Source organism: Protopterus annectens, chromosome 12.part0 (genome assembly GCF_019279795.1).
Source record: "Protopterus annectens isolate FY-2018-M chromosome 12.part0, PAN1.0, whole genome shotgun sequence".
Taxonomy (NCBI): Eukaryota; Metazoa; Chordata; order Ceratodontiformes; family Protopteridae; genus Protopterus; species Protopterus annectens.
In genome coordinates, this window is record NC_056746.1 from 1,501,981,612 (window position 1) to 1,501,995,329 (window position 13,718).

At 37.9% G+C, this 13,718-nt stretch overlaps 1 protein-coding gene across 1 annotated transcript; it reads left to right on the plus strand.

Annotated features, from left to right (window-relative positions):
* Window positions 1-4,942: 4,942 nt before the first annotated feature.
* Window positions 4,943-5,310, plus strand: LOC122817391 (small integral membrane protein 36-like). The gene has a single exon (XM_044090579.1). The coding sequence runs from the start codon at window positions 4,943-4,945 to the stop codon at window positions 5,222-5,224; it is 282 nt and encodes a 93-aa protein (XP_043946514.1). The 3' UTR covers window positions 5,225-5,310.
* Window positions 5,311-13,718: the final 8,408 nt, after the last annotated feature.

Below are 13,718 nucleotides of genomic sequence, written 5' to 3' on the forward strand. Positions count from 1 at the left end.
CACTGATTTGGGAGTAGGTCCAGCCACCCGCTTGGTGTTGGCAATGTGTGGAAGTGAAATCTGTATCCCTGGGATACTATATTTAAAACCCATTTGTCCTGGGTAATGAGTTTCCAGTTCTTTACATGAAGAGCAATCTTTCCCTCCAAAGGGACAGTCAGTTGATAAGTGCTTGGAAATTTTAAAAGGAAGTCATTGAGACAGTTTACCATAGGGGGGAGTCTTATTACTCCCAGATTTGGAAGTGGAGGCCGCCCACTGCTTAGTCCTGTGTGTCCCCTGGGACTGAAACTTGGGGTTTTTGCTGTGTCTGGGTTTGGTTTGTGAAGACCTGGAAGGGGCTGGAAAGGACCCTTTCTTAGAGGGCCAATGCCTACTAAATCTAGGAGGCTGAACTTGTAAGAAATATTTAACAGTTTGCATAGATTTAGCTTTATCTTCCATCTTTTTAAGAACTTATTCAGTCTTGTTGCCAAACAGGCGGTCCTGATTTAAAGGAGCATCCAACAATTTAGCTTTAACATGATCAGGCAAAGATTGTTACTTAAGCCAAGCATGCCTTCTGAGCACACACCCAGTAACAGTGGCCCAGCAAGAGGCCTCTAATGAATCAAAACTACATTGCAAAGTATGTTTTCCAGCTTGTTCAGCAGAATGCATTAAATCCTGTAATTCTTTATTTTCAACACAGTCAGGAATCAACATAATTTTCTGTTTAAGCAATCCAGTAACATGTTGCTGATACTTTAACATATGAAACTGGCAGTTTAAAGCCCTAATGGCCAAGGCTGCAGAAGTGTAAACCTTCTTACCCCATCTATCCAGCACCCTGGAGTCTCTATCCGAAGGGTTAGGATTTTTAGCAGTAGAAGCCTTAATGCCCTTGGGCCCCTGTGAAATAGTCTCTGGATCCGCAATATGATTTTTAAAAAGGAACTTGTATGACTCAGGGACCCTGTAGTATCTGACTGGTTTTCTGGGAGCAGGAGGCAGGGAATCAGGAGCCAAACTAGACTCCAAAAAAGCATCATCAACACTGTCTAATACAAGAGGAATAGCTAAAGGCCTATGCTGAGGCAGGAGTAAGAAATCCCTAAGCCTCTTTTTTGAATCAGAAAAATCCTGGCTTTCCCAGTGGAAATGCTCCCTTAAAGTATGTAAGGTTTCCCCAAAAGAAAAATCCTCTGGAGGGGAAGCAAAGGGAATGGAGTCCTCTGCATCAGAATCTTCATAAGTAGATAAGGGCAAATCTAGATCATCAGAAGAGTCAGAAAAAACAGAATCCTGGTCAAAAGATTCATAAACCACTTCAGTCCTAGGCCTCTTAGATTAGAGTTATTAGATCTTCAGCCATTCTTATCATTTGTTTTTTGGGCATAGAGGCCTGAGCATGTGGCCTGGGCATTGTATTTTTAGGCATGGTTCGAGATTTAGGCCTAAGAGAAGTAGGAGACGTCGGTTTAATATGCAAGTCCGTAGGCCTGAATATACCCTCAGAAGCCGGTGCCTGCACAGTGGCTCTGGACACATCCAAGGTAAAGACATCTGCGGGTTCCATAGTTGAAGCATCTCGCGGCATACCAGACTCCGAATGGGTTTCAGTAGAGGCCTGCGAATCAGAAGTAGCGGGTATCAGGGGCTGCAAAATTGCCTCACTGAGTACTGGCAAATTGGCGACTGGCTTAGGAGAAGTGTCGTTGGCAGTTTTGGACCTCGGCGGCCTCTCTCTGTCTTTATCTTTGCATTTTTTCGGAATCCCGGTAGTCGGATGGCTAACCGACAACATATCTGGATAATTAAACCGAGAAACAAAATATTTAGAGGAGCAAATGTACCGATGATGGATAGTGCACTGATTAAATAAAGCACAAAACCGACAGCAAGGTACGTCGTGGTCAGGGCCTAGGCAAGGAATACAGTACGAATGAAAATCTTTATGAGGTATTTGTTTTCCACAAGTAATACAATTATTAACTTTTACTGACCAATGGGATACTAAGCTTTTAGTTGAAGACTTCAGTTCTGGAACTCGAAAACGAAAATTTCAGGAGTCGGCCAACCGGCCCTTGTGAACTGCTTCTGCTTCGGGCACCGCACGGCAAGAAAGACTGATGTAATGGCATCAGCTGCATGCTTTATACCCATGACGAACTGACGTCATGGAAGAAGTGACAGCAACCGACGCAGGACCCAAGACTTTGTTAATCTGGCCGACTGAGGGCTACCTGCAAGCAGATAACCCAAATGTAATGACTGCAACAGTGAAACGTGAAGAGCATCTATGAATTCATATGAGTTTGCAAGCAAACACAACCGCGTGTAATGGGAGCCAAAAAAAGATGCATATCCTGTTCTCACCAAGAAAGGTAGGACAACATCCCTATGTTCTGCCTTTAGACCTTCAACTGTCTGTTTATTGCAGGGGATTAAGCCCATGAGCACATAATAATCTTCATCTTGTGGACCTTGGTTTGAGTCCCTCTCCCTCCATTTGCCTAATATATGGCTCTGTCAAGTCACTAAGCCAGACTGTGCTCCTGGGTCATTCTATAAAAGAGTTCTTTGTATATAATTGGTTAATTTGGTTAACAAATTAGTAAAATAAATAAAATGAAGTTCAGAAATATATCATTATTTCTTCTCAAAATCTTAAAGCAATTTCTAATACATGATGACAGCAATACTGAACAACATAATATGCAAGGGAAGTTAGGAGGCCACTTCCAGAGAATAAGGAAGCTAACTTGTTGAGCCATTTCTAAGAATAGTTATGTCATGCGTAATGGGTGAAAAACTTCACGAATGCCATTATCTGTTTGTGACTGATGTGTTGCAGTAACTCACATTACACAGCTGTAGCATGCAGTGGATGTGGTAGGTTTTTATTGTTATCTAATTCTGTCACACAACCTACCCCATATTCAATGATAACAGCATACTTCATAGTGAAAGAAATGTTTGATCAACATGTGGTTACTGTAGTCAGGAAATCCTTCTATATTTTGCAACTAATTATCAAAGGCATCTTTTCCAAATCCAAAAAAATCATCATTCCTTTATATTCTGCCCTGGGCAGACCTATTTTGAATAGAATGCACCCTTTGACATGTATCTCAATAGACACATAAAAAACAAACAAAAAGCTGCACAGGTTCCTAGCTAAAAAGATCGCTGTACTATGATGGACTGGTAGCTCTTTCCTTGTTCTCTGTGTCATACAAACTCTTGAGGAGATATTTGTGCCACACGTATATGCAAGTACCTTTAGAGATGCTGCTGTCGTCGACCTCCTTTTCCTTGGTAAGTCAATTAGTGCAGCCAACAGTAGAACAAGACATCTAAACCAACATCAGGAAATAAATAAACAAAATAGAGGGACAGGTTCATCACCCATTATCTCTCCCTGCTCTCTAATAAACTTTCTCTGCAGGTCAAACAATGTCATTTCTTGTTGCCACATAAACATAGCTTAGATGATAGGAAGATTATAGTTAAATGTAGACTGGGACATACATCCCTCACCATCCTTGAAAAAAGATGGTAGTGCCAGAAGATGGTTATTGACAAGGCACGCATAGCCTCTGGTCCAATTGCCTTGGATGTCCTATGATACTAGGGTTGTAAGATCCTATGACTTGTTAACCTGTCTCACTATACTGATATAGTTCACATGGCAACATCTTACTACATGGCACTCAGGAAAGGGCTGCATAGATAGCATCTGACAGATGGCTGTCAGACTGGTTATTTCAAAGACACAGTAGTGCTACTGCACTAATTGATGGCATTTTGGACACAGGACTGTGTGCCCGAGGTAGCTCGACTGCACAAGAAGGTTACATTTGATATGTGACACAACCGGATTTTAAGGCACACACACCACCAGTTTATTTTTCAGCCTAGAATCAGTATTGGAATGAGGTGTGGTGATGTTACTGAGACATTCAAGCTTGCATAATTCCCTGTTTTTCATACATTATATGCAAGCTTTTTCTTGGAACTGGGTATGCACTCTCAACTCTCCCAAACTGAGTTCTGCTTTGGAATCTGGCCAATCTGTAACTGTTTTGAACTTTAGGACATTAACATTAATACAACGAATGTCACACTTTCTGATTTTCCGGCTATAGAACAGAGATATGGCAGAATTACCTTAGGTTTTATACAGATGATTTTGTTTTCATCTGCAGGGCAGTTTTACATCATCTGCTTTTTTTTTTCTTTTCTTACTTTTATAGAACTCTAGTCACTTACATATTATTAATAAAGGCAGCAGAAAAGAACACAAAGTGTGCATTGTAGTAGTGAACAGGTTAGAAAGCTTGTTTTAGCTTAATTACCTCATTTTCAAAAATCACAACAACATGTATCCTGCAAAATATATCACATAAGAAAGCCTTTACTGATACTGTTTATGAAATGCTAAAATATTTTACTTTAAACATGGCTTTTAAGATTTTTAGCATTTTAAGAAAGCGCATTTCAATTTGCCTATTTTCAATCAAATTAGCAATGTAGTAAATAAAGCTGTAACCTGCCATAAAACAACATTATACAAAGACAGGCCATTATGGAAACATCTCTATAAAATTTAGAGGATTCATTCAGTAGTCAGATATACATTTCCAGCAAAAATATAAATGAAGCCAACATTTACTCTCAGCATGTTGTGCTTTGATTGTGAATGTGTTACTGTTACCAGATTTCTAGTGTTGTTCCACCATGTGCAACACGGAATTATAAACAGGAGCTTAAGTCATTAAATAGAGTAGTTTGTAATCCTGTAATTCGGAGAAATGTCTTGCTGAAACAGCCATATGGATTACAGTATTTTACCCTGATACATATGTATCTATTCTGACCTGTTAGACCATGCCAGTCTGTGCTTGCAGAGACTGTATGGGTTGGTAATTCTTACTTTTGTACGATAGTATGGGACCAAATGGAGTTTTATCTGGAGATCGATCCTGTCACACTGAATTTGATTATTCTGGTTGCTAGCTATATTATCTTGCTGTTGGTATTCCTGATCTCCTGTGTGCTGTATGACTGCAGGGGAAAGGATCCAAGTAAGGAGTATGCCCCCAAGGCTCGACGTCCATCCCAGCCACCTTTCCAGCTAGTACTGATGCAAACGGAACCTCCCAATACTCAGTGGGCCAAGGAAAGCCTTCCTTCCCTCGAGATTAAGGACCTAGCAGGAAAAAGGACCACTGTAGTCTAATCAAGGATCTGCCTGTGCGTATGGAAAATAACAGCAAGGATCAGTCTGTGGTTCCTGCAATGAATGCTGAGTACGATAGGCAAGAATTACCAGGTAAGCCTTTACGTTATCGTTTATAAAATATTATGTCATAAAGCTAATATGACTGGAGATGATCCATGAGTAAATGTGTGTTGTATATATGTAAAATCATATTAATACCACACATACATGTCATGGAGGAAATGTGATGAGTGTCAAACTTGCCCCCCTTGCAGAACCAGAGATAAATTATCTCTACAAGTTTCAGTGGATTAGGAGTCAAGGTAGCAGGATTCAAAATAGCAGGTTTCTTGCAACATGTTTCCATGTAGGCTGGCTAAAGAAAAAAAAAACAATATAGACCACACTCACACACACACACACACACACACACACACACACACACACACACACACACACGCACACACACTGCTGTTTCCTGTTTTCTTTTCTTTAATGTATAAATACTGTGGTATTGTGGACTGGAAATGTAATAATATAATAATGTTATGCAAAGTATCTGTGTTTCTGTAAATGTCAGGGATGAGAATTGTGGGACGTAATATAATTATATATGCTCAGGATGCTGTTTAATAGTTTATTAGTAAATGGTTTGCAACATTAGTAAACAGTTTACAGCAACACCAAAATGTTAATATGACTGCATTGCCTTGGTGCAATAATAGTGTTAGAGGAGGTCTCTTTTAGTATTCCATTCTAGTTTGGATATTTTTCCATCACAGAAGCTGAATTTAAATTGTGTTTTCATGCAGTAGTTCATTGCATTTTCTTGACTACATGAAGTACAACACAAGACTTAGCAGTGGTATTAGGTTCATGTTTTTCTGCATTACAAAACTGATCCTGGATTAACCCATTTCTGAGGCAAAGACTTGGCCCATCAACTGGCGTATTGTAGGGGTACTTTCAATTCATTTGTAATACCTTTTTTTTTTAAAAAATGAATTAGAGAATAGCATGAATATTTACAGCAGCTTTTTGTTTTAATATTATGAAGACATATCAATGTTTGTCTGAGTTACTTTTAATTCAGTGTATTTAGCTCATCTTGAAAGTCTGCACTCAGTACATTTTTATTTCACAGGTACTATTGATATACACTATAGGGTGGGAGGTTGGCATAATGGTTAAGGTGCTTACCTTAGAAACACAAGGTGCAGGGTTTGATCCTCACATGGGGTAATTGGCTAGGCTTAAAATGGCCCCCAAGGACAGTTAGCCTAGTATTAATCTATGAATCTATAAACTGCCATCCTGTCCAGAAGAGACTTCAGTGCCTTACTCTCCCTGGCTGCTGGGATAGGCTCCTCTGTACCAGCAAACCTATAAAGAATAAAAAGGGTCATTGGAAAATGGATGCATGGACATATGGTATGTGCTTGTATGTATGCATATGCATGTGCGTGTGTTTGTGTGTGTACTATACAGAAGTACGTATAATTGTTGTTTTAAAATCACTAGAGGTTTTCCATCTAAGTTATTGTAAAGAATAGAAATGTAATGTTACATCTGTGCAAAATGTTTTAGAAAGTAGGTAAATCATGTTTCAGACAAGACTGTTTGTAAAACACATGTGATTTCAGTAGGAAACTACTTCATGCAGTGCTCTACCCATAATGCATGTGTATTTATTATCCATTAAGAACATGCTTGATACCTTTGTACATTAATGTGGTGTTCTCTCATTATCATTAGATGGGCCCTGAAAGTAAGATTATCTTAAAATTTAAAAGTACAAATGAAATAAATATTGCTTTCTTCTTTACCAACCTTGCTTTATGCACACAAATTGCTAAAATGGTTCAGATGGGCCTATGTTTAGCCATCAAACAGAAAAATCGTTGAACAGCATTACATTGTAAATGACGTTCACTGAAATTCCTTGTGGGGGGCTGTACCCCCACTAATTATATATACCAACTCCAAGATCACATTACAGTGGCAAAAGGGCAAATTTCCTTATCACTACCATAATGCCATCTTACTTGAACAGCTCAATGAACAGCATGTTTGATGACATATGCCGTTCAATGATTTTCAATGTGCAGGTCATAGACCTGATTCAGACACTTCTTGTAATCTAGTCAGAATGTTTCTTACTCATAGATGTCAACATCTTTGCTCAAGAATTAAGGACCAGGGCAAAAAATAATGTGGGGATAAATACCCAAATTCCAGGACAATTTTTAAATATTACTCTTATTCAAGCAAAAAGGTAATCGAACAGCACAGTTTGCATCAACATATATTTTCTGAATAATAAGTATGAATCTTTAATGTCTGACATTATTGACTGGCTGTAATCTTCAGTGATTTACCAGAAAATCAAATATTTTGCAAGGGACAGATCAAAAAATATGAGGCAAAATCAGAGTCAAGATCATGGGCATCTGAGAGTTATGTCTGCAATACAGTGAAATTATTCTACTGAAAATGCAACTGATTTTAGTTTACATCATCTTCAAAAAAGAGAATAAGTGACTGCTTAATATACAGAAAACAATGAAATGTAGTTTGACACATAAAGATTGCTATAAAAAAGGATCACCCAGTACAATTTACAAATAACTTTCATAAATGCCCATGAGTAAACCTCATCACTTCAGCTTCCTGTACATTAAATTACACTGTGTTATTTAGACAATAAGCAGGATTTAGAGACAGCTGCTTCTCTTCAAGGACATTTTTGTGTGTTAAGGTCTCAGCCATATGGAATATAAGGTCTCAGCCATATGGAATACAAGGTCTCAGCCATATGGAATACTGAGGCATCACTTTGAATACTATAAGGATGCAGAGTTTAAAAGATCAAACTATAACTTAGCTGAAAAGTAGAGTGAGATCCTGGAGATGTGATCATATGAAACAAGGATTATTACAAGTGATTTTGCACATGGTAAAGTGGTTGCACATGAAAGATGGATGCTGAGAAAGAGGACTTGTATGTAAATGTGCTTTAAAGTGCATCTGCCAAAGTACAGCACCTACACAGAACAGAATCAGTGACAATAAAGATATGAAAATGTATACAGTGAAAAGCTCCATTTTGAAAAGGCAGCACTCATAATGTCGAAAACAACCAAAACTATGGGAGACGAGTGAATTCTGAACATTGCTTTTCTCCTTTAAACATTTTTTTGCAGGAGACAAACCTCCCACACCCACTAAACTTATAAATACCAGCTACAAGATCACTGTACCTGGGAGAAAAGGGGATGTTCAGGAAATGGACATCTCATACTTATTATGTGTAAGTACATTGTTTGGCCATTTAGTTTCCATGTTTTGGGACTCACACTAGCAAATATGTTCAAGAAATGGACATCTCATACTTATTATATGTAAGTCCATTGTTTGGCCATTTAGTTTCCGTGTTTTGGGACTCACACTAGCGATTCATGACATTTTAAAAGATCACCTGAATGAAATCAAAATACCCAAATATAATGTAACCGGGTCAGCAAAAATATCCTGTAAATAGTGGGATGTCTATATGTGCACATATATTCATATGGCGCACACTAAGAAATACGTATATATAATGAAGTGAAACACATGCCAGCTATGACTACATGATTCATAGCAGTCCTGGTTATAGTCATAAAGCTGTGCCCCCTCCCTGTCCACAAAAATAACAGTAGTACAAGCTACAGGTGCTTTCTTGTGTCCAACAAGAGATGCTACCTCTCTTCCTGCATAAAACTATCAGTAATGCAAGTTATAGGTACTTTCACATGTTCAATAAGAGATGCTGTCTCTCCCTCCTTCCTTGTCCTCAAAATTATCAGTAATACAAGTTATAGGTACTTTCACGTATCCAGTAAGAGATGCTGTCTCTCCCTCCTTCCTTGTCCACAAAATTATCAGTAATACAGGTTATAGGTACTTTCACGTGTCCAATAAGAGATGCTGTCTGTCCCTCCTTCCTTGTCCACAAAATTATCAGTAATACAAGTTATAGGTACTTTCACGTGTCCAATAAGAGATGCTGTCTCTCCCTCCTTCCTTGTCCACAAAATTATCAGTAATACAAGTTATAGGTACTTTCACGTGTCCAATAAGAGATGCTGTCTCTCCCTCCTTTCTTGTCCACAAAATTATCAGTAATACAAGTTATAGGTACTTTCATGTGTCCAATAAGAGATGCTGTCTCTCCCTCCTTCCTTGTCCACAAAATTATCAGTAATACAAGTTATAGGTACTTTCACGTGTCCAATAAGAGATGCTGTCTCTCCTTCCTTCCTTGTCCACAAAATTATCAGTAATACAAGTTATAGGTACTTTCACGTGTCCAATAAGAGATGCTGTCTCTCCGTCCTTCCTTGTCCACAAAATTATCAGTAATACAAGTTATAGGTACTTTCACGTGTCCAATAGATGCTGCTCATGAAGCAGAAGGTGGTCTGTATCTAACAGCTATTGCAGTAAGCGGAGTCAAAAGCTTCAGAATGATGTAATATAACATAAGTGAACAATAAAGATAATAATAATGTAATTGATCACTACAATGAAGCAAACAGTGCCTGGGTCTAAGTGTTATAACATTTCTTACAACCCTTGCTGAATGAGTCCCAGCTACTGAAACAAACAGAAGAATAACTGCAGAGATATTCTTAGCTAGTATTTTATTGCTAGGCATTGCACTAAAAACAAACTCCACCATCATAGTTAAACTGGAACAGTAAAACATTACGTTATCCAAAATACAGCTGAAAACCACCTTTCTTCACCTCCTCACTCTTCAGTGATTTCACTGCCGCGTTCTGATTCTGCACTCGTTATTCACTTTCCACAAAAGAAACAAAAACATGCAGCAAGAAGTGCTTCCTAACATTCAGCAGCAACTCTTCAGTAACAATATGTAAGCAATAAAAGCCAAATAAATAATAATATCACAGTCTGGTCGCACACAAATTCAAACAACACGCCATAGATAATGTATTGAATTAGAGAAATGTTTAACTTTGAAGCACTTTGAATCCTACAGCTTTAGCCTACACTTTTAAATATCTTGATATAAGTGCTCAATGGCAAATGTTTTCTTCTTTACTACAAACCCACAATATTAGCAAGTAATATGTTTACTAAAAATAACTGCACAACTGTTATTTACATCTGGCAGCACATTAATGTGAACAGCATTTCACTTCCATGATTTAGAATTATGAAAACAGGATCCAGCATTGTCAGACTTCCGTTTAGCCTTGAAATAGATGTAAACAAAACTCTGCGTTCATGACTTTTCAGCTTTTATTGACATTGAAGCTTTGTGTGTGTGTGTGTGTGTGTGTGTGTGTGTGTGTGTGTGTGTGTGTGTGTGTGTGTGTGTGTGTGTGTGTGTGTATGAGTGTGTGTGTGTGCGTGTGTGTGAGAGAGAGAGAGAGAGTTTAAATGGGGAAAGATCATCTGTGTCTGAAAAGACTGACCGTAGCCATTACATGAAGAGATTACATTAGCAACTGGGTTACCTTACAAGAATGCCAGATGTGTGCTCACTTAAAGAGAAAAGAATATATTAACTAGAGAAATAACATTTTTTATCAATAACTGTTTATATATCACTTTCTGCATCTTAGAAAACTGTGTTGGAGAGGGGAGATCATCGCATCATTATAGAATAAATATGTCTAGTTTCATATATTCATATTTTGGGGGCTTCTGAATTTGAAAAGCATGAATAAAAAAAAAGCAACAGAAATAAACAATGAAAAGGAAAAGAAAAAAGTCAGTCTCTTACAGTATAGGATAAAAATAAACCTATATTTAAATATTGCTCCTCCATACAGTCTAGCATGAATTAAAAAAGAGAAAAATATTTAAACATATTTTGGGTCAAGGTGTAAAAGCACTTATCAGTGTGTGTGTGTGTGTGTGTGTGTGTGTACGCGCGCGCATTGGGGCAGCAGTCTTTGTAATACTTAGTAATTCCAGCTTTTATTAGACCACACAGGCTTTGTCTTCATTATGTAACTGAAGTACTCAGGGGTATGTGTTGTACAATCTATTCCTCCAGCCATGATTAATAGTTAATTATAGCATACAGAGTTTGAAATATGCTGTTGTTCTTTCTGACTACAAAAACAACTGATATATCAGCCAGATGTTTCTGTCAGAAGTGTGTAAGAATCCACTGAAATTTCATTTGGCCAGATACAGATTCAGCAAGAAAGGTATTTGGTTTCCTCAACAGAGTTCCCTACTCAACCAGTGTAGTTATTTGATGTCAAAGGACTTTATTAAGTATACCTACTTATGGAAGACCAGGCTCTAAATGACAATGTCCCACAGTCCTAAGAGCCTGTGACACTCTTATAGCCATCCTTGAACATGTATTTTTAAAGTATCATGATATGCTAGCACTTTATTTGCATTTTGGAACATGGTAACCATTTTGGCATTATCATAGAAGGGAACAAATAATCATCTGGATTCCTGTAGGTACATCACTCTTATATAGCCTATCCAAAATCCTGTAAATCATTACAGGGTTTGAAGTGAGCTTTGCCTGTGTGGTATAAGTTAGGTTCATTACTGTCTTTTTTAACTGTACTGGCTAGTCATTGGATTCGCAGCTACCTCAAGGGCAGGTCTTTCACACTATTGGTTGGCAATCACATCTCATGTCCACGGAGTACTGAGAAAGTGGTAGTCAAGGTTTCTAGTCGTCTCTTCTTCTCATTAGTATGAGTTATATTTCCATTACACTGATAGATAAAACTAATCCTTCTTACTGCTGATCCAGCAATATGAGTCCACGACCAACATTACAAACTCATCACTCTTACACCTGATGTTCTGATAAGGATCGAAACATAAATGTTAACATGGGAAAGGTCTCAGATCCATCAAGGAAGCTAGGCTGAATAAAGGAGTATTGGACTGGTATATCAATTAACAAGTGCTGCACTTAATTCACTATCTATGTGTGTGTGTGTGTGTGTGTGTGTGTGTGTGTGTGTGTGTGTGTGTGTGTGTGTGTGTGTGTGTGTGTACTCTTAATTCATGCTGATTATTTTACAAAAGTGTGGTTAAAACGTGATGAATAGTGTTCATGACCAGATGTAGGAAGGGTAAGGTGAAGCAGGCACCCAACCCACATGGCCCTTGCGGGGGGGCAAATAGGAATTTATTTATTTACATATAACAATTGTCAAGTATCAAAAACAAAAGACATTTGCATTCATTTTGTCTCTGAAGTAGAACTTGTGCCCTTCCACCTTTCCTTTGGACTTGCAATTATTTGCCACATGAAAGGCATCCTTATTTTTTACTTAAGGTACTTACCTGAGGCACCTCTCAAAAACAGAGGTCTGTTTTCTTATTAGGTTGCTAAATTCAGTGGGCAGAATGACAGCTTCCTACTTCACTCTGAATTAGCCATTTGAATTTCAAATGGTGAGATTGTAGAAGAATGCACTACACAAGAAAAGGGACTTATTTTATTTTGAAAACTATTTTTTATTTCCTTTTTTTTTCAGATGTTGGTGGGTGGATTCTCTCTCTAAGATGGTATTTCAGTTTCTAGGTGCCTAGTTTAAGTATCAAAGCCATGCACTTCAATCTGTTTTTTTTTCATACCTGAGGTGACGTGGCATGTTGAGTTCAGTGCAGAAATCTTGCCTTGAAAACTTTTCAGATTTCTCTAAGGGACATGAAAACAAGCAGTGACACACTAAAACCAGATTCTCTTTTGCAAACCTAGGACTTTGCAGTCAGAATGTTATATTTACCTAATTTATAAAGCATAAACTAATCTGAGGATTAGTGCAGTTTCTATGTGATATGTGAATGTTCTCCTGGATGTGATAAGCTAACTAATAATGCTATTTAATATATTTGCAATTTAAGGCTTTGATTTATGTTTGACAGATGCTACTTATGTGCTACTTAAAAAACTCCATCTCAAACTGTCACCATATTTATTGTTGTATGTACCCAGCAGCTATCCTTTAGGTTCCTAGGTTTATTCAGGCTGTTGATTGGATAGATCATAACCTTGTGACCGCAATTCTTGTTAATTGCTACCCTTTATTATGATTAACTTTTACTGCAAACCAGCTCTGATGACTGAGATAACCATTTGAAAAAAAAATGCCAATCAAGAAGAAAACTGCTAAAGAATGATAACCAAAGGAAATGAACTTATATTTAAAATAATTCATTCATCCCACCAAACTGAGATGGCCAGTAAAACGTATCTATCTATCTACCTAGCTAGCTATCAGTCTATCTCTAATCCTGCCACCCAGCATGTAGGAAAATGAGTGGTCAATGCCTAGCTATTGGCTATATTCCTAAACATTTTTATGTTGTTGTTTGCTCCACCATATAGACAAATGTTTTGCTCTAAGAAAGTAAAGTGGTTGCCTAAGTAGCATAGCTCTCGACTGCTTACTGCCAGAACCAGGAGCAAATCCAGAAATAATCATTTTAAAATGTTAGTACTATCAAG

What these genes read in the sequence shown, in the direction of transcription:
- LOC122817391 (XM_044090579.1), top strand. Translation starts at nt 4,943, where the DNA reads ATGGAGTTTTATCTGGAGATCGATCCTGTCACACTGAATTTGATTATT.